At 35.8% G+C, this 25,078-nt stretch overlaps 3 protein-coding genes across 5 annotated transcripts; all 3 read right to left on the reverse strand.

Annotated features, from left to right (window-relative positions):
• Positions 1–2,078: 2,078 nt before the first annotated feature.
• On the reverse strand, positions 2,079–8,159 carry LOC146907507 (uncharacterized). 2 transcript variants are annotated; one of them, XM_085727937.1, is made up of 8 exons: positions 7,843–8,159; positions 7,627–7,728; positions 6,865–7,016; positions 4,555–5,251; positions 4,329–4,461; positions 3,445–3,744; positions 3,245–3,349; positions 2,079–2,950 (listed from the first exon to the last, which is right to left on the reverse strand). In XM_085727937.1, the coding sequence occupies exons 4-8, from the start codon at positions 5,247–5,249 to the stop codon at positions 2,393–2,395; spliced, it is 1,791 nt and encodes a 596-aa protein (XP_085584063.1). In that variant the 5' UTR covers positions 5,250–5,251; positions 6,865–7,016; positions 7,627–7,728; positions 7,843–8,159; the 3' UTR covers positions 2,079–2,392. The 2 variants fall into 2 exon arrangements, with proteins under 2 accessions (XP_085584063.1, XP_085584064.1); XM_085727938.1 differs by having other exon boundaries at positions 7,627–7,757; positions 7,843–8,116.
• Positions 8,160–8,230: 71 nt separating this feature from the next.
• LOC146907508 (uncharacterized) lies at positions 8,231–16,921 on the reverse strand. 2 transcript variants are annotated; one of them, XM_085727940.1, is made up of 3 exons: positions 16,729–16,921; positions 13,794–14,815; positions 8,231–8,513 (listed from the first exon to the last, which is right to left on the reverse strand). In XM_085727940.1, the coding sequence occupies exons 2-3, from the start codon at positions 14,806–14,808 to the stop codon at positions 8,497–8,499; spliced, it is 1,032 nt and encodes a 343-aa protein (XP_085584066.1). In that variant the 5' UTR covers positions 14,809–14,815; positions 16,729–16,921; the 3' UTR covers positions 8,231–8,496. The 2 variants fall into 2 exon arrangements, with proteins under 2 accessions (XP_085584066.1, XP_085584065.1); XM_085727939.1 differs by having other exon boundaries at positions 13,794–15,312; positions 16,729–16,860.
• Positions 16,922–17,344: 423 nt separating this feature from the next.
• On the reverse strand, positions 17,345–24,212 carry LOC146907509 (uncharacterized). Its single transcript, XM_085727941.1, has 5 exons — positions 24,083–24,212; positions 23,893–23,983; positions 23,062–23,159; positions 20,168–22,503; positions 17,345–18,568 (listed from the first exon to the last, which is right to left on the reverse strand). The coding sequence occupies exons 4-5, from the start codon at positions 22,490–22,492 to the stop codon at positions 17,456–17,458; spliced, it is 3,438 nt and encodes a 1,145-aa protein (XP_085584067.1). The 5' UTR covers positions 22,493–22,503; positions 23,062–23,159; positions 23,893–23,983; positions 24,083–24,212; the 3' UTR covers positions 17,345–17,455.
• Between the last annotated feature and the right edge of the window lie 866 nt (positions 24,213–25,078).

The following is a 25,078-nucleotide window of genomic DNA, read 5'->3' on the forward strand; positions in this document are numbered from 1 at the left end:
TATCAGCAAGACTAATATTTTCTAGGATGTTGTTATCATTTGCTACTATATCACAATGCAATTATTTGCTATTATATCACAACAGTGGACCACAACAACTTGATCAGAGTTATGGAATCTACAAAAGTTATAGTTATGGTGCTTAATCTCTAGATAGCCTCCATGAATTGATTTGGAATAAGCCTATTGTTTAAACTAGTTTACCCTTTCAGTTTTTGGAATAAACAGACCTTCTTTTTATTCTCTAAATCAAAGAGTCCAGATGTTTTCTATTATATCATCACTATTCCTTAGACCTTTCAGTTTACCCTTTCAGTTTTTGGAATAAACATAACCTTTGGTAGTGCATGTTTTCACTTCCTTTGACCTTATAACACTAACTAATTAAAATTTTAAATGGCCAAAAGATTTCACCAGTAACAAAGCTTTGGCTACACTGATTTTGACTCTTGCACTATCCCATCACGGCAAAACATGCATTTATGAGAAGATAAATAGACTTCTGTGTGGCCTCACACAAGACCAAAGAGCTTGGTTTGAAAGATTCCAATCTTTAGTTACTCAATTTTGTTTAAACAGATATTTTACGTATCAATTAATTTTCATTTCAGAAGAAAGATGCATAGTTTCATAACTCACTGACCTTAACCTCATAAAACTAAACCCCTAACCAGAATGTTCTAACCGCATGAAATAAATTAGTCAAACTTAAAGGTATTAGCAAAAACATTATATGCTTTCAATATACATACATATTACATAACTGAGATCTTAATATGATAATAGGGTTTTGATGTAAAGCCAGAAGAACTTACTTTCAAGAAGTTGAAACCAAGCTTTCGACATAATCTTTCATTGGGAACCAACGTATCTTTTTGTTAAACGTAGTTTTCTTTGCTTTGTTTGTTCTCAGGTTATAAAGAATCGCTGGTTAAATAGTAAAATTATCACATAAGCCCTCCATCTCCTTTCCTTGTTGGTTTCTTTAACTCCCAAACAAGGGAAATGTTTTCCCTCCTTTCTCCCTTCCCCTCTTTCCTTCCCTTCCCCTCCTTAGCCTTTCCTTTCCTTCCCCTCAAAACTCACAAACAAAGTCTTAGAGAAGTTTTTTTTTTTACGTTCTCTCTCTCACACACACATAGAGAAGTTATCCTCTAGAACAAATGCAAAATTGAAACAACAAAGATCATCTTCAAAGAACAAAGGTGTTCCATAGTTGGTTCCCCTATAAAAAATAGTATCATCTGCATATTATAGACGGAAAATTGTCAACCCCTCATTGACCGCCTTAAAACCCTAAAATTATTGAGAGACTCCAACTTAAAAACCATCTCACCCAGACCCTATACCACCAATAAATAAAGAAATCAAGCAAGGAGATCATTTTGCATAAGGCCCTTATGGATGTTTACCTCCCTTTTGCGACACCCATTTATCGAAACACACGTTACATGAGAAAATGCAAGCAAAAATTTAAAATCGCAACATATCATCCAAGAAAAACCTACCCACTATGTAATTCAAAAACACCAAGCTAAATCATAGGATTTTTCGAAATCGACATAAGGGGCATTACACTACAAGAAAACAGTTGATTTCCTAGGGAAAAATTCGTCGGAAAACAAACCTATTTCGTAGGAAAACACTGTTTTCCTAGGGATTACCGAGGAAACCAGTTGTAGGAAATTTTAGATCTATTCCTACAAAACTTCCGAGGAAATATTGTTTCCGAGGAATTTACCGACGAAAGTTTTGTAGGAAAGCACTTTGCAGACTGTCAAACTGACACATGCTTTCCGACGAAATTTTGGTAGGAACGCACTTTGCAGGCTGCCACACGCTTTCCGACGAAACTTTCCTAGGAAACATTAATATTTAAAAAAACAAATAATTAAATCCAAATTTTCAATTTGAAATGAAAATGAAACCAAAATTTCAGAAAAATCAAATTTAAAAAAAAAACAAATAAATAAAGTGCACCAAAATTTCAAAAACACCAAAATTTTTTGAGAATTTGTTTCCTTTTTTATTTTTTTTGACATGAAACCTGTTATATTAAACACAAACAGAGGCTGAACTAGCAGCAATACAAACAAGATTTAACTGATATGGGACATGCCCTAGCCCAACCAGGTTCTATCACCATGAGTTTTTGACAGCCCTACTAGACTGTGAGCAACAGAGTTTAGAGTGCAACTAAAATTATCTGTTGATAATAATTACATAAAAGCAACTAAAATTATCTGTGACAGTGGTGAGGCAACCAGAATTTTTTTTCACAGTGGTACATCACCACTGCAAACAACCTAAAACACCCCAAAAGTGCCCCGAACCAGTCCCTAACCAAAAAACCTGCTAAAAACAACACCAAAATACACAACAAGAATAAAAATTACTCGCTATGATCATCATCCCGCTCGTCGTCCTCATCATCATCATCAATGTTGTCATCGTCGTCATGTGATCGGTCTTCTTGAACCGATGGTGATGATTGACTCGATGGCGACGATGATTCCAATGTTTTCCTACTCTTCATGCCACCCATCCTTTTCGTAACCATCCTTTTGAGTTTTCTCATTTCATCTGCTTGTTTGGCCAGCAATTCCCTTAACTCATTCTCCGATTCTTCTTTCTTTGCCAACGCCTCCTTTTGAGATTGCAACTCCTGGTTCATTCGTTGTATCATTGCTTGCATCTCAAGAGGCAGATCCCTAGAACGAGATGAGGACTCTGGTGGAGGAGGAACATAGAACAAATCTCCATGTATCACATTGCCGGCTAACGGCCCAAGGCCGTACATTCTACCCTTTCTTCCTTTTCCTCCATCCGGTCTTCCTTTTTCTGCAGCCTTTGCCCATAATTGAAGTTTAATGGGGAAGGGAATTTCTGGATATGATGGAATCTCAAGATTCTCCTCCAAAAATTCCGCTGCATTTGTGCGATAAGCTGCCTATAAAGAAAAGTAATAAACAATAAAGTCAAAACCGGGAAGGAAAAAAACACAGACACAGCAGCAGCAAGCAAGCCACAAACAAAAAGTGCTGATAGCTTCAATCTCAAAAATGAAAGGCACCAACCAACAAAAAACGCTGGCAAACAGAACAGAACAAGACAACATTTTCTTGGCAGCAATGTGATATTTATAAGCATCAAATAAAAATGAAAGGCACCAATTGACAATGCATACATATGACCGACACATCCTTTGAACACAGCAGAGAACAAAAAATTATTAAAAATTTACCTGGGTATTGCTAGCTCTAGCATCGACATACCGACCAAGATTCTGACTGAAATGAGTCTCATCATGGATCTCTTCCGGATAAGGATCTCTACCCAATCTATTTCGCTAATTGTACACATAAATATTAACCAATTAGAACATTTGGCAAAATTAATATATACATATATAAAAAATATTAATAGTTAAATATATTTTTTTACCAAATTTCTAGCATGGGTAGCGGAACTGACAGAGCCTTGTGCGTGCAACTGTCCTCCTACAATAGATGCTCTGTTCGCCTTGTTAGCTTTGGACCGGTTCTTAAAATGTGGATCTTCATTCCAATACATCAGCAATAAGTCCCAACTTTTTTCTCCGATCCATTCTGTACGATAATTGCCCTTACGTTTTTTCAATTCCTGCCGTTCATCATACAATAAATCTGATAAACGTCTTGCAGCTACCCTATGAAAGTTTCTCTCTACAAGAGTGTGATGATGAGATTCCCATCTACAAAAATCCTGCAATAAAAAAAATGATTTATCTATCTGGAGCCATTCCCCATTTTCGTATCAAACCATTCTAGTCATCAAGACTTCTTAGCTCGCTGCAAAACGCCCAATTGTATCTTAATTATCCAATGATGTTTATATTCAATAATCCAAAAATTACAAAAATAATTCTTGATAACGTATCGTAAAAGAAGAGTGAAGAGAAGCATAACCCTAAGATCGCTTATAGGAAAAGCTGAAATTAAGCAATCAGGGAAGGAACAATCTGGCTGGCTAATGGATCAAGATACAAAAGACAGTAGAAAGAAAATCAAGCAAACTCTAAACTCAAGACATCAAAATCATACATGCTATCCTACAACACTAAAGATTGAACAAAAAGAATTTACTTGAGGCTCCATGCTATGGATGAAGGAGATCATTATTATGACAAACCACATTGCAGAAGAGCAATTTCAAAATCAATTTGTATGTTTTGCAATCAAAGTTAAAGATTAAAAACAATAAACAATGGCTCATTGAAGAAATTTGATTTAACTAATCAAAACTTGGAGGTTCTTTTTTATTTATGAACTAAGGAGAAAAGTATTTACCGAAAAGTATTTAAAAAGGTCATTCCTGTCATCGGTAGTAAGATCTGTATATACGGCCCAACGCCTATCTTTAGGGTAAAACGTCTGGATCGCCATTCTAATATGTTGTGATACTCCGTGAGATGGCTCCAAACTACAAATTTGAATTGTTAATTAAATTATGCATTTAAAAAACTAATAAGAATTAGGTCAAACATAGGTAACAAATTAAATTTATATTACTTACATTTCAGGTGTTGGTGTAACCACAACAAGTTTATCCACATACTCCCAGTCTTCAATGATGTGACGCCGTTGTCGTCGTTGTTGATCACCCCCAGATGGTAACTCTTCATTTTGGTTGTTTTGTTGTTGTTGTTGTTGTTGTTGTTGTTGTTGTTGTTGAGGCCGTTGATCAGCAAGTAAGGCTAGGAAATTGCCAGTTTGCATAAGATCTTGCATCAGTTCCGTTGATGATTGTGATGGAATGGATGTGTTAAAGCCTTGTCGGACATTATATGGGGTTGTGTTGTAATTTGGCGAGTGTGTGGATGGCATAGTAAATCCAGGCATGGCAAAACCAGGATTAGAATATATGCGGGGCTGGCTAGTAGTAGCCTGACTAGTAGTAGCTGCTGGAAATGATGCGGGAAGACTAGGCAGGAATGGGGCAGGAGGATTAGGCGGGAATGGTGCGGGAGGATTAGGCGGGAATGGTGCAGAAGGAATAGTCGGGAATGGAGTGGAGTAAGGAGGTGGAGTAGTAGCAGTACGAATAGGAGTACCTGTCCGTTCATCAATGTTACGGAAGGTAACCCCCGTCGGCCGAACCCACTGTCTGGTAGGGTCCGAGGAAACATCTATTCTTCCATTCTTCTTTTTCTTCGGCTTCCCATGATCTACAGCATGAGCCTTACCCCTATCCTTGTCTCGCCCAGACATCCCTGTCATAATTATACAATAAACAAAATTAATAGAGGTAGCAGAAGAAAGAGTAAACGAATCAGTTTGAAGTAAGAAAAAACCCCAGCCAACAGGTTGCAACCGAGCCAAAACCACAAGGCACTACCTGCTGCCGCAAACAGCATAAAGCAACAGGCTGAACTGTCAAAAAACCAGAAAAAAACAGCATGCACAACAGGCTCCCACAGGCAAAACTAAATCAAAAAACCAGCTGCCAAAACACTACAAAACCAGTAAAAGCCCAACAGCCAGTTATCGCAAAAGACAATCCTTTGGGTTCCACTTCTATTCACAAAACATACACACAGAAGCTTTAAAACTCCGTATATATGAACTTGTTTCATAACAAACTCATTCTATAATATACATGAATACAATCATAGATGTCAAAATTAATAAAATCTGTAGCATAAGGAGCATTGAATTCTCATTAAGCTTGTATAGTAGTCAGCGATCATGTTGTTATTAGGTGCTGATCTTTTGGAGTCTGTTTTCCTAAAATGACTCTAGAAAGCTACAATAAATGCACCAGCAAAAGCTACAACAATCATTCCACAATTAAACATGCATCTGAGACTCAACAATGATGGATGTGATTGACTAAGACTCTACAAATGCCAGCTGCTATATAACATCATAGTTTTAGAGTAACCAACACTTAAATTTAAGGAAAACAAAGTTGCAGGCCTACAACTAAAACTTAATCCATTTTGATACAAACTGTAAAATAAATGATTTAATCATAGAGAACTATATCAGATTTGACCAAGCCAAAATAACAGTTAGATAAAAGCTTAAGCATAGTTCCTACTTCAGTTTTGTCTCATTCAAATGTATAGTCTTAATATAGATGCAAACAACAGTGAGTTAAAAGCTTAGTTCCTACTTCAGTTCTGTGTATAACGAAAATGATATAAAAGTTGTAAAACAAAACAAAACAAAACAAAACAAAACATAGTAAAAGAATCAAAACAAGCCAATGTTGAATAAATAATAATTGAGTCAGAACTTGTAATTGCAAACATAGTTATGGCTTCTTCACTATCGGACACAAAAACATTACTTCATACTCATTTGAAATAGTGAATTTCTCAGCAGTTTCTTGATCACATTCATTTGATAGAGTATTTAAAAATTTATAAAAGACATTTCTATCTATATAAGTGAATACGCTTGTCTCATTTTTGCATTCAAACAAAATTACTCCTATAAATTATTCCAGAGAGACAAAGAAAACAGTAAATGACATGCTGCAATATACAAGAATTCAATTTTTGATAGTTGAAATGTCATGTTAGTATATATTTATTTTTGCCCTTAATTTGTTTTAGCCTCTCATACTTCTTGAGTAATTTGTTTTAGACTAACAAATTGTGATTATATGTTCAGCCGTTACTGACATCGATACGAGTGGCATTCATGCCTTTGAAGAATTACATAGAAGTCTTGAAAAAAGAAGTGTTCATGTAACAAAATTAATCATGTCTGCTAAGATTTACCATATATGTATATGAAGAATCTTTGTTCATTTATATACTATATGATATAAATTATGATACTATATGATAGGACAAGTTAATATGTTAATTCTTACCAAGAGTGCGTTACTTGTTTGAGCAGCTTGTTCTTGCAAATCCTGGTTCAGCAGTGACTGACAAACTTTACACATCAAATTTGGCTAACATAATTGGTCAGGACAATATTTTCCTCACTGTTGCAGCATCTGTTGCAAATTGTGCTCCAAAGCTAGATGTGAACCCATGAAAATTTAGTTAAGAGAAAAAAAATGGAATGTGAGAATGATGAAATGGACAGTGGCATATTGGTTTTCATTTCAGCTTAGTAGATGATAGCAAAGTCAAAAGGATGAAAGATACTAAAGATGAGAGATATTATATGATATGATATCACTAACAAAAGGTTACATCTGAACACAATTGTAGAGATTTTTCCTTTTGAAAATGTAAAGTGAATTAGGTTGCATCTCATACATAGTAAATTTTCAGAAGCATTGAATATTTGAGTTGGTACTTAAAGATGAATACAAAGCTATTTTATTTGAGGTATGGTCTGACATTAAAGTCATACATCTTTCTTTTGTTGGACTCAAACATTGGTTTACACTAATATGAGAGACTAGCATCCTCCACTGAATCAAATCTCATTGTTTCATTCCTCCGATGAATAATATCCATGTAATAATCCTTGTAAAATCGACAAAATATGGTTCTAATCCTTATAAAAGAGTAAACCAAGACAAACAATGCAGTTATGAAACAAAAAATGTAAATAAAAAGCTTTTTTTTTGTCGAACATATATTTCATTCATTCAAAAAGGCAGCAGGAAATTAATTACCGTAAGAGGATGAGAGAACTTAGTCCTAAGAAGCTCTTTGATATCTTCTCTAGCCCTCAGGGTTTCAATAGATTGCTGAAATAGATTGTTGCACCGAACAAGCTGCCACCAGCAAGGACGAACAGGAATAGCTTAGGTTACAAATTAACTAATTATATCAAAAATCAAATAAAAAAACAACATTAGGGTAAGAAAAAAATTAGGGTTAGAGTGTACCTTGAGATGGGAAAGGAGATTTGAAGCAAAATCGATTGAGTGAAGGAATGAGGAACGGTGAAGAAGAGGAATGGTTCGATTGCTTTGGTTCGGTCAGCCACGGAAGAGGAACAGTGAAAGAAGAAGAGGAACGGTGAAGAAGAGGAACGATGAAGAAGAGGAAAGAAGGAGAGGAACGGTGAAGAAGAGGAAAATCGATTAGGTTTTGGAGTTGGAGACTTAGGTTTTTGATTTGGGGGGAAAGTGAGATTGAGGGATTAAGTGTTTTGGAGGTGTGGAGGGAGAGTGAAATTGGAATTGGAAAAGAGGGGGAGTGTAACGCCCTACTTCTATTAAAGCGATAAAACACGCGAATAAAATATTCATTAAAAAAAATAGACGCTACGTCTTCAACAACAATTCACACAACACACTTTTATAAAACATCTTCGACAGTCGCAGCGGATATTATTCATACATCACCATAGTATACAGGTCATAATTGAAATCTCCAAAACTCGACAAGTGGGTAAAATATTCATAACATAAATAATTCCAGAATAAACAACTTAGTTTAATTATACAGACAGACATCCTAGATCAGAGCCTACTCTAGGACTCAACATAAAACGATAACGGAGACAGCTTCCGCTATCCAAGCACTCACCAAGCAAATTACTCCTGCACTTCGTCTACCCATTCATACAAATAGGTAGGCGGTCAAAACCACTGGGGGTAAGCTTCACATCAATCATAATCGACATAAACAGTTTGACATAAATGAATCAATTCAATTAACATGAGTAATTATCTTCCATATAAACATTCAAACAACAATTCCAATTATCATAGTGGGTATTCATCAAACACACTTATCACCGACAATCATCACTTAAATGCAACAATTAAGACTCATGCCCATATGATATGCGCCTATACTCGACACATATATGCATGTGGTACCATATCATCAACAACAAGATGCCAACAGAACATCTTATGTAAGAGTACACCTCCTCTTACAATTCAACTATGTAAAAGTACACCTCCTTTTACATTTCTCATATGACTCAATATGATTATGATGCATGGACATACAAGCAAAGACCTAATAATGCAAAACCTTCAACCTAAGCATCCACCAAGAACAATGTAAAGTACACCTCCTTTTACATTAATCAACTCAACAACAATTGCATTATCAAGTATTTACATCCACACAATCAACAAATCAAAATCCAAACAAGAGTCCTCACAATTCATATAAAGGAGAAAGTGCATCATAATAGGATAAATATCACTTTCAACAATACATAGGTTAAATACTCTTAAACCTTTAAATAAACTCCTAGTACTTCTAGTTTTGAGGTTTGGAAACAATCCATAAGTTTTGGTTTAGCTTAGAAATAGTTAAGCTGAATTTTCATAAAGTTTTACTAAGACCCACGTAGAGTATTTTCATCATAACTCAAAATACATACATCATTTTCAATCCAAACCAAAGCCATTGGAAAGCTAACAAAATTATCTACAACTTTCATGTTTACACCGAAAGCCAATTCAAAACGAAAAAGGGTGAAAAATGTGAATTTTTCCAGATTTGCCTGACAGGAGTTCGGGGCCCGATTTTGACAATTCGGGGCCCGATTTTTGTCGAACCAAAACTTGAAAATCACCCCAAAAATCGGTGGCCGATTTTGACACTTCGGGCCCCGATTTTGGATTCACAGCAACTCAAAAATCAGCTTTTCAATGCATTTTTCACATAATAATCACTCTGAAATCACTAAACTTAAACACAACAACAACTACATCATAAAATCATGATCTCATCATCATTAAACAACCACAACAACATTTTTTTTTTCATCAAATTGAGCAAAAATTAACACAAAGTTTCATATAACCAAAATAAACACTTATGGGTTTAAGAAGAACAAAAGATTATGATCAACAACAACAACATCTCATAACAAGAACAATCAACATGAATTAAACATGAATTCAACTTCAAATTAACAACAACATAGCTCAATTTAAACACTTAGAGCACAATTCACAATATATCAAATTAACTAAGAGATTATGATTGAAATCTAACCCCCTTACCTCAATTAGCAATAATCCTAGCAAAAACTTTAAGCTTCTCCCTCTTCTCTTCCTCTTTTCTTTTCTTTCTTCCTTTCTCTTCTCTTCTTTCTCTTCTACGTTTCTTCTCTTCTCTTTCCTCACTTATTCTTCAATTATTTCTTTCTTTCCCTACCTCTCCTTTTCTATTCTTTCCACCAATCTTTCTTTCCATTATTTTATTCTTTCTTTCTATAAAATACTATAGTCCACTCACAACAGGTCTACTCACTTAACGGTAAAATAATAATAATAACGATCACTTATCGGCTCACAACTAATTAAAAATATTACTACTCACTCAACTTAGTAAATTGTCTAATTATTACCCTTCTTACACCGAATTCTAATAATCCCAACCAAAAATACACACAGAAACAATTAATCACATATGAGCACATATAACACATATTAAAAACAATTAAAATTAAGTCTAGCGAAAATCGGGCTGTTACAACTCTCCCCCACTAAAAAGAATTTTCGCCCTCGAAAATTACCTGAAGGAAACAACTCCGGGTACGAAACCTTCATCCTACTCTCCGATTCCCAAGTGGCACTCTCACCAGTTGGTCCAACCCAAATCACTTTAACTAAAACAATCTCCTTGCCACGCAAACGGTTCACTTCTCGATCCTCAATTCTAACTGGCCAAGTCTCAACGGTCAAATTATTTCTTATTTCCAAATCATCCACTTGAATCACATGAGAAGCATCATACACATACTTCCGCAACTGAGACACATGAAACACATCATGAAGATTCGACAAAGACGGTGGTAACGCAATCCGATACGCTACAACCCCAATCTTTTCAATAATTTCAAATGGTCCTACAAAACGAGGTGTCAACTTCCGACACTTCAAGGCACGTCCAACACCAGTTACAGGATTCACTCTCAAAAACACATGATCACCAACCTGAAACTCAATGTCCTTCCTTCTCTTATCATGATAACTCTTCTGCCTACTCTGAGATGCTTTCATCTTCTCTTGAATCATCTTAACCTTTTCTGTAGCCTCTCGCACAACCTCCGGTCCTAACAAAGCACTTTCGCCTGACTCATACCAACATAACGGAGTTCTACACCTTCGACCATACAAAGCCTCAAACGGTGCCATACCAATACTCGAATGAAAACTGTTGTTGTAAGTAAACTCAATCAACGGTAAACATTCAACCCAACTGACACCTTGTTCCAACACACAAGCTCTCAACAAATCTTCCAAACTCTGAATAGTTCTCTCTGTTTGCCCATCCGTCTGAGGATGATAAGCAGAACTCAATCTTAACTTAGTTCCCAAAGCTGCCTGCAATCTCTCCCAGAACTTAGAAGTAAACCTCGGATCCCGATCCGACACAATACTAGAAGGTATACCATGCAATCTAACAATCTGCTCAATGTAGATCTCAGCCAACTTTGCGACAGACATACCTGTCTTGATAGGAACAAAATGTGCCGACTTCGTCAACCGATCAACAATCACCCAAATCGAATCAAAACCCTTAACAGTCTTCGGCAGCGCTCCAACAAAATCCATAGAGATACTATCCCACTTCCACTCTGGAACAAATACCGGTTGCATCAAACCCGACGGTTTCTGATGTTCAATCTTAGACTTCTGACAAACCAAACAGGCATAAACAAATTCCGCTATCTCCTTCTTCATTCCAGGCCACCAAAACAACCTCTTCAAATCCTGATACATCTTAGTCGCTCCTGGATGAATACTTAAACTACTCCTGTGACCTTCTTCCAAAATACTTTTCTTAAGCTCAAGAACATCTGGTACACAAACACGGTCACGAAACATCAAAACGTTGTTCTCACCCAATCTGAAGTCTCCACCCTTACCTTGATTAACCAACACCACTCGTTCTACAAGTTCCAAATCTTCCTTCTGACCGTTCTTAATCTCTTCCACAATATTACTCGTCAGCTTCAACATTCCTAATCTCACACCATCCGGCGTCAACTCACTAACCAAACTCAAATCTCGAAATTGTTCGATCAATTCCAACTCTTTGATCATCAAAGCAGACATATGCAACGACTTCCTACTCAAAGCATCTGCTACCACATTCGCCTTTCCAGGATGATAACTTAACTGAAAATCGAAATCCTTAAGATACTCCATCCATCTTCTTTGCCTCATATTCAATTCTTTCTGATCAAATAAGTACTTCAAACTCTTGTGGTCACTGAACACTTCGAATTTAGAACCATACAGATAATGCCTCCAAATCTTCAACACATACACAACTGCCGCCAATTCTAAATCATGAGTCGGATAATTCTTCTCATGCACTTTCAACTGCCTTGATGCATAAGCCACAACCTGACGATTCTGCATAAGCACGCCACCAAGACCCATCTTAGAAGCATCACAATACACAACAAATGATTCCTTTGGGTTTGGTAAAATCAACACTGGGGCTGAAGTCAACCTCTTTTTCAACTCTTGGAAACTCTCCTCACACTTAGCATCCCAAACATAAGCTTGTCCTTTCCGAGTCAACTACGTCATTGGCAATGCCAACTTTGAGAATCCCTCAATAAACCTCCGATAATAACCTGCTAACCCCAGAAAGCTTCTAACCTCAAAGACTGACTTTGGCGATTCCCACTGCAACACTGCATCAACCTTTGATGGATCCACCGCAATACCACCCTTCGAAATCATATGACCAAGGAAACTCACTTCCCGCAACCAAAACTCACACTTTGACAACTTAGCAAACAACTTCTTTTCTTTCAAGATACCCAACACAATCCTTAAATGCTCAGCATGCTCCTCCTCAGACTTCGAATACACCAAAATATCATCTATAAACACCACCACGAAACGGTCCAGAAAAGGATGAAATATTCTATTCATATATCCCATGAAGACACCTGGCGCATTGGATACTCCAAATGGCATCACAGAATACTCATAGTGTCCATACCTTGTTCGGAACGCAGTTTTGGATATATCTTCCGCCTTTACTCTAATCTGATGATATCCTGACCTCAAATCAATTTTGCTGAACACCTCCGCACCAACTAACTGATCCATCAAATTATCAATCCTCGGAAGCGGATACCGATTCTTAATCATCACCTTGTTCAACTGCCGATAATCCACACACAACCTCATGCTTCCATCCTTCTTCTTAACCAACAACACTGGAGCACCCCACGGAGAAACACTTGGCCTGATAAACTGCTTCTCAAGCAACTCTTCTAACTGCTTCTTTAACTCACCCAACTCTGATGCAGACATCCGATATGGCGCAATCGAAATAGGACTCGTTCCTGGTACCAAATCATTTGCAAACTCAACTTCCCTCTCCGGCGGTAATTCGGTAATGTCGTCTGGAAAAACTTCTGGGAACTCTTGCACTACCGGAAGATCGTCAACTTCTTTCTCACCACTTTCCTTCAAGGAAGCAAACATCATATACACACAAGCTTCACCGTCCAAAGATTTCTTCACTTGATCTGCGGTTAAGAACTTCTCACCTACCTCGGCTACCGGCTTAGAAAACGTTATACTCTTGGTCAAACAATTAATGTTAACACCAAAAGATAACATCCAATCCATACCAAAAATTACGTCTACATGCTTCAACGGAAGACACACAAGATCCAACTCAAAATCAATATTACCAAAAGTAACAGGACACTTAGCACACACCAAGGAAGTAGTCACCGAGCTACTTGCTGGAGTGTCGATGACCATCCCTCGCGACAACGGAGTCACAACCAAATTCAAACGCTCAACGCAACTAACCGAGATAAAAGAATGAGTAGCACCAGTATCAATAATTGCAATCAATGAAGTACGATTGATAAAACATATACCTCGGATGAGATTATCTGGCTGTTCCACCTCCTCTGCATTCAATGCAAACACCTTACCTGCCACCTTCTTCGGATTGGTACACCTAGTACTAATATGACCTGCTTCACCACATTTGAAACAAGTAATATCTCTCTTGCATTCAATCGCCTTGTGACCCTTCTGCCCACACTTGTAGCAGCTATCACCCTTCTTGCAATCATTAGCATAATGACCCAACGTGCCACACTTAAAGCACCTGACATCAGCCACATTTGACTTAGAGCCTCCACCAGTTTCTTTCTTCTTTCCTTTATCATTGTTGTATGGTTTTCCAAATCCATGACTATTTCCTTTCCTATCATGTTGTGCCTTGTAATGGTTAGCTCTGGTTCTTCCAGCTTCATCAAACATACGACACTTATGCACCAAGGTATCAAAGTCTCGAATCTCTTGAATACACGTATACTGATAGATATCTGGCCTCAAACCGCTCTCAAACTTCACACACTTAGAATCCATTGCATCATCAACATTGATGTATGGACAAAACCAAGAAAGCTCCTCAAACTTAGCCGCATACTCAGCCACTGAACGATTCTCTTGCTTCAAGTTCAAGAATTCTACTTCCTTCTTAGTCCTCAAATCCTGAGGAAAATACTTCCTCAAAAACTCATTCTTGAATCTAGCCCAATTCACAGCCTCTCCACTAGCCTCAAGTCTCCCCTTAGCATTTGTCCACCAATACTCAGCCTCCTCAGCCAGCATATGAGTAGCCAATCTGACCTTCTGATCCTCACCAGTCACCATAGCACGGAAGATCCTCTCTATGCCTTGCACCCATGTCTGAGCTCCCTCCGGGTCATACCTACCCTTGAACGTTGGCGGACTGTTTCGTAAGAAACGATCAAGCCTACGCTCCTCAGCTTCTCCAGGATCACGATGCCCAGCCGCTGCCTGCTCGTTAGCCTGAGCCAACACCTGCGCCATTGCAGCCAAAGCCTCTGCAATCTCCGAATCATGTCTACCACCAGCCATCTCACTTCTACACAATCCAAATTAACGGATAAGAACAGCAGCACAACAAAACAAGTATCAAAGGTAACTCACTACCATTTGCATACCAACAGGAAATTCAACGAATACTAGTCCGGACAAGACTGACCACGGCTCTGATACCAACTTGTAACGCCCAACTTCTATTAAAGCGATAAAACACGCGAATAAAATATTCATTAAAAAAAAATAGACGCTACGTCTTCAACAACAATTCACACAACACACTTTTATAAAACATCTTCGACAGTCGCAGCGGATATTATTCATACATCACCATAGTATACAGGTCATAATTGAAATCTCCAAAACTCGACAAGTGGGTAAAATATTCATAACATAAATAATTCCAGAATAAACAACTTAGTTTAATTATACAGACAGACATCCTAGATCAGAGCCTACTCTAGGACTCAACATAAAACGATAACGGAGACAGCTTCCGCTATCCAAGCACTCACCAAGCAAATTACTCCTGCACTTCGTCTACCCATTCATACAAATAGGTAGGCGGTCAAAACCACTGGGGGTAAGCTTCACATCAATCATAATCGACATAAACAGTTTGACATAAATGAATCAATTCAATTAACATGAGTAATTATCTTCCATATAAACATTCAAACAACAATTCCAATTATCATAGTGGGTATTCATCAAACACACTTATCACCGACAATCATCACTTAAATGCAACAATTAAGACTCATGCCCATATGATATGCGCCTATACTCGACACATATATGCATGTGGTACCATATCATCAACAACAAGATGCCAACAGAACATCTTATGTAAGAGTACACCTCCTCTTACAATTCAACTATGTAAAAGTACACCTCCTTTTACATTTCTCATATGACTCAATATGATTATGATGCATGGACATACAAGCAAAGACCTAATAATGCAAAACCTTCAACCTAAGCATCCACCAAGAACAATGTAAAGTACACCTCCTTTTACATTAATCAACTCAACAACAATTGCATTATCAAGTATTTACATCCACACAATCAACAAATCACAATCCAAACAAGAGTCCTCACAATTCATATAAAGGAGAAAGTGCATCATAATAGGATAAATATCACTTTCAACAATACATAGGTTAAATACTCTTAAACCTTTAAATAAACTCCTAGTACTTCTAGTTTTGAGGTTTGGAAACAATCCATAAGTTTTGGTTTAGCTTAGAAATAGTTAAGCTGAATTTTCATAAAGTTTTACTAAGACCCACGTAGAGTATTTTCATCATAACTCAAAATACATACATCATTTTCAATCCAAACCAAAGCCATTGGAAAGCTAACAAAATTATCTACAACTTTCATGTTTACACCGAAAGCCAATTCAAAACGAAAAAGGGTGAAAAATGTGAATTTTTCCAGATTTGCCTGACAGGAGTTCGGGGCCCGATTTTGACAATTCGGGGCCCGATTTTTGTCGAACCAAAACTTGAAAATCACCCCAAAAATCGGTGGCCGATTTTGACACTTCGGGCCCCGATTTTGGATTCACAGCAACTCAAAAATCAGCTTTTCAATGCATTTTTCACATAATAATCACTCTAAAATCACTAAACTTAAACACAACAACAACTACATCATAAAATCATGATCTCATCATCATTAAACAACCACAACAACATTTTTTTTTCATCAAATTGAGCAAAAATTAACACAAAGTTTCATATAACCAAAATAAACACTTATGGGTTTAAGAAGAACAAAAGATTATGATCAACAACAACAACATCTCATAACAAGAACAATCAACATGAATTAAACATGAATTCAACTTCAAATTAACAACAACATAGCTCAATTTAAACACTTAGAGCACAATTCACAATATATCAAATTAACTAAGAGATTATGATTGAAATCTAACCCCCTTACCTCAATTAGCAATAATCCTAGCAAAAACTTTAAGCTTCTCCCTCTTCTCTTCCTCTTTTCTTTTCTTTCTTCCTTTCTCTTCTCTTCTTTCTCTTCTACGTTTCTTCTCTTCTCTTTCCTCACTTATTCTTCAATTATTTCTTTCTTTCCCTACCTCTCCTTTTCTATTCTTTCCACCAATCTTTCTTTCCATTATTTTATTCTTTCTTTCTATAAAATACTATAGTCCACTCACAACAGGTCTACTCACTTAACGGTAAAATAATAATAATAACGATCACTTATCGGCTCACAACTAATTAAAAATATTACTACTCACTCAACTTAGTAAATTGTCTAATTATTACCCTTCTTACACCGAATTCTAATAATCCCAACCAAAAATACACACAGAAACAATTAATCACATATGAGCACATATAACACATATTAAAAACAATTAAAATTAAGTCTAGCGAAAATCGGGCTGTTACAGGGAGTGTGAAAATCCTGGAGGGAGAGTGAAATTGACGGGATATAATTTTACTTTCTACAATATCTTATAAATAATTTAATTTCTTTATAAAATATAATTTAATTTTTTTAATATATTAGATAGATAGATAGATAAATGATATAAGAAGTTAAATATATATAACTAATATGATAAAATCATTACATTGAACATAAATGTTTTATTATTATGATAAAATAATAACATTAAAGGCAACATGTGTTTTATCAAGGGTTATTCATCATCATCATAATAAAAATCATCCACATTGTTGTCAGCGTTATTTGCATCTTCCCCATTGTCTCTAGAGTTGCTTGACTCCTCCCCACTATCAGTGTCAATAAGTAACATTTGAGCTAACATATCAGCATCAAGTTGCTGACCGTCAACATCTCTATCAACCAAATTTGTAACAGGATCGACTTCAATCACATCTGGAACATGTGATATTTCATCATCTTGGTAAGGTATTTCTTTATCTGGAACTTCTGTCTCAAATTGACCTCTTGGTTTACACTTGATAGCAGCACACCATCCACGTTTGCGCCGGTGATGAGAAGGATAGGGTACATAATACACTTGACTAACTTTACTTGCCAAAATGAAAGGGTCAAATGCATTATACATCCTGTTCATTCGTACATCAACAGTTTTATGCTTTGGATCAATTTTCATCCCATTTGCAGGGTCAAACCAGTCACAATAAAACAATACAACTTTGTTAGGTTCATCTACATATAGGTAAGTTACTTCAAATATGTGTTTGATCACACCGTAGAAGTCATCTTCACCTCCATCACTGATTCCTTTGACGTAAACACCACTGTTAATTGTTTTTTTGCCCACTGACCGCGATTGAGTATGAAATTTAAACCCATTGACAAAGTAAGTGTCCCATTGTTTGACTTTTCTTCCCGGACCTTCGGCTAATCCTCTCAAATGATATATCTGTGTAGTCGGATGAGAATTTAACAATTGATGCTTAAACCATCCTTGAAAACTTGTATATATGTTACCGATATTTAATCCTTGAAATATCTCAATGTATGGTCCAACTTCGCTGCAATTAATCATCACATGAATTGTCACTGACTGCAACTCTGCGTCGTTCATCCAGTAATATTTTCCTGGATGACAAGGACGTCCTTGGTGACGAAAAACTGATAAGGCAGACTGAAACCCTTCACTTTCAACAATAACTTCATTTCGTGTATTTCTTGGAGTCAACATCAACGGGTTGAAGTAATGAGAGATGAAATAGTTTGTTTCCCGACGGACGTAAGCTGCAACTATTGATCCCTCAACCCTTGCTTTATTTCTCACCATTCGCTTTGCATAATGTTTTATCTTGGTTTTCGGGTGTCAAACATTGATTACGTTTGAACCTTTTAACCGGTGATATCTTATTTTTTCTTGGGAAGGGAAAAAGTAAGCAAAATCCCTTGAGAATCGAGGTCCGGGGGTTGTTTTCGCTACGGGAAGGTGTTAGGCACCCATAACGACTATAGTATCCTATAGGAACCGTCTTTAATTTCTACGCGCGCGCTTTATTTTTAAATGCTATTTTGAAAGAAAATATTAAGCCTAAGACTTACTAAATGAAGAATTTGGAGGGAGAAGAATGTGTTTGGATTTTTATGGAACTTTGATGAACATACGGCGCAGTCAGCGGCGGTGACGGCGAAGGAACGACGGGAGACGGACGAGAATGTGACGAGAGGGAGTGAGTTGATGATGGCGGTGAAGGAGTGTTGATGATGGCGGTGAAGGAGTGTTGATGGCGGTTTGGAGAAGGTTTGTGGTGGTTGGAGGTAGTTTGAGTGGTGGTTTAGGTTAGTTAGGGTGGGGAAAGTGGTTGTTTAGGTTGGTTAGGGTGGTTAAAGGAGGTTAGAGGAGTTAGTTATGGTGGTGGAAGTGGTGGAGGGAAGTGGTTAAAAGTTGGTTATGGTGGGGAAAAAAAAGCCACGTGATGGAAATAAAAGAGGGAAAGAAAATGGGATTTTTTATGATTTTTTTGTGTAAAATGATTGAATGAATAACTTTGACCACAAGTTTGACTTATATAGGTGATGAAAGGGATGCTTGGACCAATGAGGAAATGCCACATGGACTAAGTAGTAACAAACTCTTAAGGACCAATAACATTTGGACACGTGGCATTTGGACTCTAACAAACTTAAAAAGGGATTAAAATGCAAATAACAAAAGTACAAGGACCAAAATGAAAATTAAAACTAAAATTGAATTGAAAAAATAAATTGAAAATTAACGTAAAGCGAAACGATTAAAAACAAAGCAGATTAAAATGAATCAGCAATTTTATGTGAAATGACCAAAATGCCCCTAGGGGCTTAAAACGACTAAAAATGACTCAGATGAAATTTTAAAATGGATTTTTTGACAGGAAATTAAAGCAAGAACTTATACAAGACTCAGGGACAATTTTTAGAATTTAAACAGGACTTTAACACATGAAAAGACTAAAATGCCCCTAGGGGCAAAACTGACTCAAGATGACTCCAAGTGCAATTTTTAAAATGGATTTTAACATAGAATTGAAATGAAGACTTATTCACACTATTTGAAAGGACTTAAACAAATTTTTAAAAGATTGAAAGAAATTTTAACACAGGAAATGACTAAAATGCCCCTAGGGGCTATACTGACTAAAAAATGACTTAACTGATATTTTCTGAAATGAATTTTGACATGAGATTGAAACAAGAATTTATACAAACCAATTTAAAAGACTCAGACAATTTTCATGGATAAAAATGAATTGAATGCAGGAAATGACTAAAATACCCTTCTATGTAAATTTTGCAAGTAATATTGAAATAAAATGCAGAGAAAGATGCAATTGATCAGAGACATATCAAATGACTTATAATGCAAGGAAAGGAGAATTGAACAAGTATTTTTAGGTCCAAAATTAGGGTATAACACATAACCCATGAACCTTTCAAAAGGATACATCCACCTATATTGGACAGGTCCACCGAGCCAAGCTTCGTATGCGAGATGCACAGGAAGATGTTCCATAGAATCAAAGAAACCCGGGGGGAAAACTTGCTCCAATTTACAAAGAGTGATAGGCATATTTTGATCCATTTTAACAAGTTCATCCATCCTCAAGGTTGAAGCACACAAGTCTTTAAAAAATTGGCTAATTTCAGCCAATGGTTTTAGAACATTGTTTGGCAATGAACTAAACGCAATTGGTAGTAAGCGTTCCAGGAAAACGTGGGAATCATGACTTTTCATTCTATGCAGTCTTCCTGAGTTGACGTCGGCACACCTCGACAAGTTAGAACAATATCCGTCTGGCATCCTCAATTCTTTCAACCATTGACAAACAGATTTTGCTTCATCAGCAGTAAGACTATAAATAGCCTTGGGTTTTAGATATTTTCCATTTGGAAGAAGTTGTAGCTCCATTTCTGGTCTGTTACAATGGAATGGCAAGTCCATTCTAGCCTTCTCATTATCTTTTGTTTTACCAGAGACATTCATCACCGTGTGAATTATATTGTCACAAAATTTCTTTTCAATGTGCATCACATCAAGATTATGTCTTAGTAAATTATCTTTCCAGTAAGGGAGATCCCAGAAGATACTTCTTTTTGTCCAATGGTGCTTTTCACCGTATTCTGGGTGTCTGACTCTTTTGCCAACATCTGTGAATTTTAAAAGTCCTAGTTCATTGACTCTGCGGTATACTTCCTCTGATGTTGTCCTAGGAGGCGGACCACCTTTTTCTGTTTTTCCTTTAGTAAACAAATTCCTCTTCTTACGAAATTCATGTGTCGCTGGTAAAAACGGACGATGACAGTCAAACCACGAATGCTTTCTTCCGTGATGCAACCATATGGCCTTTGTGCGTTCCATGCAATGTGGACAAGCCAATCTGCCATGAGTCGACCATCCAGACAACATTCCATATGCAGGAAAGTCGTTAATAGTCCACATCAAAGCTGCCCTCATTCTAAAATTCTTCTTCCTTGCAATATCATATGTCGATACACCGTTCCACAATCTATTCAAATCATCAATTAAGGGTTGTAGATACACATCTATACCATCTAAGGGGCTCGTAGGTCCTGGTACAATACAACTCAAAAACAAATAAGGCTTTGACATGCACATCTCAGGAGGAAGATTATATGGGGTAAGAAGAATTGGCCAACAAGTATAAGGCGTTGCTGATGCTTGGATATACGGAATAAATCCATCAGAGCATAATCCAAGCCCCACATTACGTGGATCTTCTGCAAAATCTTGATGTACTTGATCAAAGTGCTTCCATGCCACTCCGTCACAAGGATGTCGCATCACACCTGAATTAGTTTTATTGTAATAATGCCACGTCATTTTATCGGCCGTGTGAGTTGATGCAAATAATCTCTGCAATCTTGGTATTATTGGCAGATAAAACATTGACTTGACTGAGACTTGTTTCTTCTTCTGAGAACCGGCATCATCACATACTTCATACCTCGGTGCATTGCAAAATTTACACGCCACCAACGCCTCATCATTTTTACCAAATTCGTTGTCGTAAAATAACATGCACCCATTAACGCAACAATCAATAGTTTTAACTTCCAATCCCAACTTCTCCACCAACTTTTGAGCCTCATAATAACTCAAGGGCAAATTGTCCTTTACAGGAGTTGCGTCCCTCATGATATTTGTATAACACTCTGAGCCTTCTTCGGCTACACTCCAATCTGACGCGGCAGCTAAAAGCCTCACACTCATGGATAGCTTAGAATCAGACGACCCTTCAAACAACGGCTTGTTTACTTCTTGCATCATCTTGTAAAACTTCAACGCTTTCTCATTCGGGATTGTTTCCTCTTCACCACCCTCGTTGTAAGACAGGTTCACCCCAAGAGCATCACCGACCATATCTTCCATCACGCCAAAGTTTTCAAACTCCATACGCGCCTCACTGCTTGAAGCGTGCATATTAACATCAGACTCGGTATTATTTGTCGGCTCTTGTTCACCGTGATAAATCCACACATAATAATTCTCCATAAACCCAAGGTCCTTTAAATGGTTTAGAACATCTTTTGGGCTTCGAATCAACCTACACATACATTTAACACACGGACATCTTATCCCTCCCTCCAATTGAAAGGCATCTTGCGCCATGGCGTAAGCAACAAAATCACGAACTCCATCCACAAAAGCCGCCTTAAGTTTCCTTTTCCCCGGATATTTTCTATCGTACATCCAACTACGATGGAAAATATGTTGGTCCATTTTTCGCGTCACTGCAGTTGACTCAAATTAGTTCCATTTTTTATACGTAAATATTTTTCTAATATAAATAACAATTTTTTTCTAATCACCTAAATATTTAGAAATTTGTACAAAATAAACATGGTATCGCATAAAAATTATATAATATTTTATATTTTATGACTAAAATATATAACATTTTGTAATCTATATCACATTTTCTAAAATTAGTATGAAATAAATTGCGCGCATATACAACTTACGAACCACAAATAAATGTTAAGCGCGGACACCAATACTAATTCCCACAAAATAATTCACATATGTCATATTAATTAACTTCATAATTTTTTTACTAATTTACATTATTTTTCTAACAAACTTTATTATACATATTTCTTTACTAACTTAACCTTTTTTTTTTAAAGAACTACGTTAACATTTTTACTAACTACATTTTTTTTAAGTAAAACAAATTTTATCTAAATAACATATTTACTACAATGTAATTTTACTAACTATGTTTCTAATAACTAATATTTTTATTACTAATCCATTGAGTTAATTTTAAATAAATAAAAGATACTAACCTCAAATAACAAGCCAATGAACAAGTGGATGCAAAAAAAAAAAAGCAACAACCAGCCAGCAACAACACCAACCTCAAAATGGATCCAAAGCAAGAAAACTACAAAAAATAATGCAACATATTTTAATAACTAAATTAACAATATAATTTTATTACAATAGAATTTTACTAACTATTTTTCTAATAACTAATATTTATATATAATAACTAATATTAATTTTTCTATTTTTCTAATAACTATTTTAACTAATTAAACTACAAGTTTTTCTACAAGATAACACTTTTTTATTATACTCTCTAACACTAATAAGTTTTTTTTTTTAAAGAAACACTAATTTGAAATTTAATTTAATCCCACTAAATATTTTTTTGATGAAGTTAATCCGACTACAAAAAATAATGCAACATATTTTAATAAATAAATTAACAATATAATTTTATTACAATATAATTTTACTAACTATTTTTGTAATAACTAATATTTATTTCTAAGAACTAATATTTATTTTTCTATTTTTCTAATAACTATTTTAACTAATTAAACTACAAGTTTTTCTACAAGATAACACCTTTTTTATTATACTCTCTAACACTAATAAGTTTTTTTTTTTGTTTTGAAAGAAACACTAATAAGTTGAAATTTAAATTTAATCCCACTAAATATTTTTTTGATGAAGTTAATCCAACTAACATTTTTTTTTTTTATACAAAAAGCCCAATAACATTTTTATTTACAATATAAGTTTACTAACTATTTTTCTAATAACTAATATTTATTACTAATATCATACCATTGTACCAATTATTTAAACTAAGTTAGAAATATACCAACCTCATAATAAGTCGACGAATTAATTGGAGGCAGCAAAATCAACAGCAACAAACAACACCACCAACCTCAAAATCGATCGGAACCAACAAAACTATAAAAAAAAACGTAACTTATTTTAATAACTATATTAAAAATATATAGATTCAAACACATAAAATTGAAATCAATTATAAAAAATAACAATAATAACCTGTGCTAGAAACTTCAACAATGATAGTAAAATGATGAAAAATAGTGTAAATAATGAAGAATAAAATTTGAGTGATATTAAGAAAATTTGATTGAGAATTAAGTGAAGAAAATGGTAAGGAAAATAGTTGGGAATTGGTACCCAGTAGAATGCAGAAGCACATATATATACACATGCTACCAACGGTAACAACAACGGATCTCTTCAACGTACACTTTTTAAACGTTATTTTGCATGTGGGTCCGCTGCTTTCCTACGAAACATTTCCTAGGTAAATCCACCCATTCACAAGTTGCCATGTACAATTTTTTAAACGTTAATGTCCTTGTGGGTCCGCCGCTTTCCTACAAAATATTTCCTAGGTAAATCCAGCCATTCACAAGTTGCCACATACCATTTTTTAAATGTTATTCTCCATGTGAGTCCGCTGCTTTCCTACAAAATATTTCCTAGGTAAATCCAGCCATTCACACTCTTTGACTGACAGATGCGTTCCTACGAAAATTTCGTCGGTAATTCCTCGGTAAACGTGTCCTAGGTAATTTTGTAGGAAATACAGGATTTTCTTGTATTGAACATTGGTTGATTAATGATAATAGTTAACTTTGTTTCGGTCAAAAAAAAAGTGTATCTAATCAAAAAGTGATTAAGCTAGATTGTGAGAAATATACTTAAAATGTCAATTACTAGTCGATTAATATTAAATAGGCATTGATTCACAACTAATTATTATACAATTAACAATAACATAGATTTATATATATGTGCAAGCACAATTAATCAAACGGTCAATTAACATCTGTTCCCTAACATCCAATCATTTCAATAACAACACACGTTGCTAGTAAGTTACAACACATTTGAATAAAGATGCAAAGAAGAGAAGTACAATAATAGGACTTTTCACTTTCTTCCCATACCTTCCCATTAGATACCTTTTCTCTTTCTCTATTTCTGCAAAAGAAAACTTGTATACCACAAAAATGCATAAAGACA

Source organism: Medicago sativa, chromosome 7 (genome assembly GCF_051527215.1).
Source record: "Medicago sativa cultivar Bolivia chromosome 7, Bolivia_mono, whole genome shotgun sequence".
NCBI lineage: Eukaryota > Viridiplantae > Streptophyta > Magnoliopsida > Fabales > Fabaceae > Medicago > Medicago sativa.

What these genes read in the sequence shown, in the direction of transcription:
- LOC146907507 (XM_085727937.1), bottom strand. Translation starts at nt 5,249, where the DNA reads ATGTCTGGGCGAGACAAGGATAGGGGTAAGGCTCATGCTGTAGATCAT. An exon ending in ACCTTTTTAAATACTTTTCG is followed by an intron (nt 3,745 to 4,328) that starts GTAAATACTTTT and finishes TTTTTATTGCAG; the next exon opens with GATTTTTGTAGATGGGAATC. An exon ending in CTACCCATGCTAGAAATTTG is followed by an intron (nt 3,350 to 3,444) that starts GTAAAAAAATAT and finishes GTGTACAATTAG; the next exon opens with CGAAATAGATTGGGTAGAGA.
- LOC146907508 (XM_085727940.1), bottom strand. Translation starts at nt 14,808, where the DNA reads ATGGCTGGTGGTAGACATGATTCGGAGATTGCAGAGGCTTTGGCTGCA.
- LOC146907509 (XM_085727941.1), bottom strand. Translation starts at nt 22,492, where the DNA reads ATGGACCAACATATTTTCCATCGTAGTTGGATGTACGATAGAAAATAT. An exon ending in TTGAAAGGTTCATGGGTTAT is followed by an intron (nt 18,569 to 20,167) that starts GTGTTATACCCT and finishes CCGAAAACCAAG; the next exon opens with ATAAAACATTATGCAAAGCG.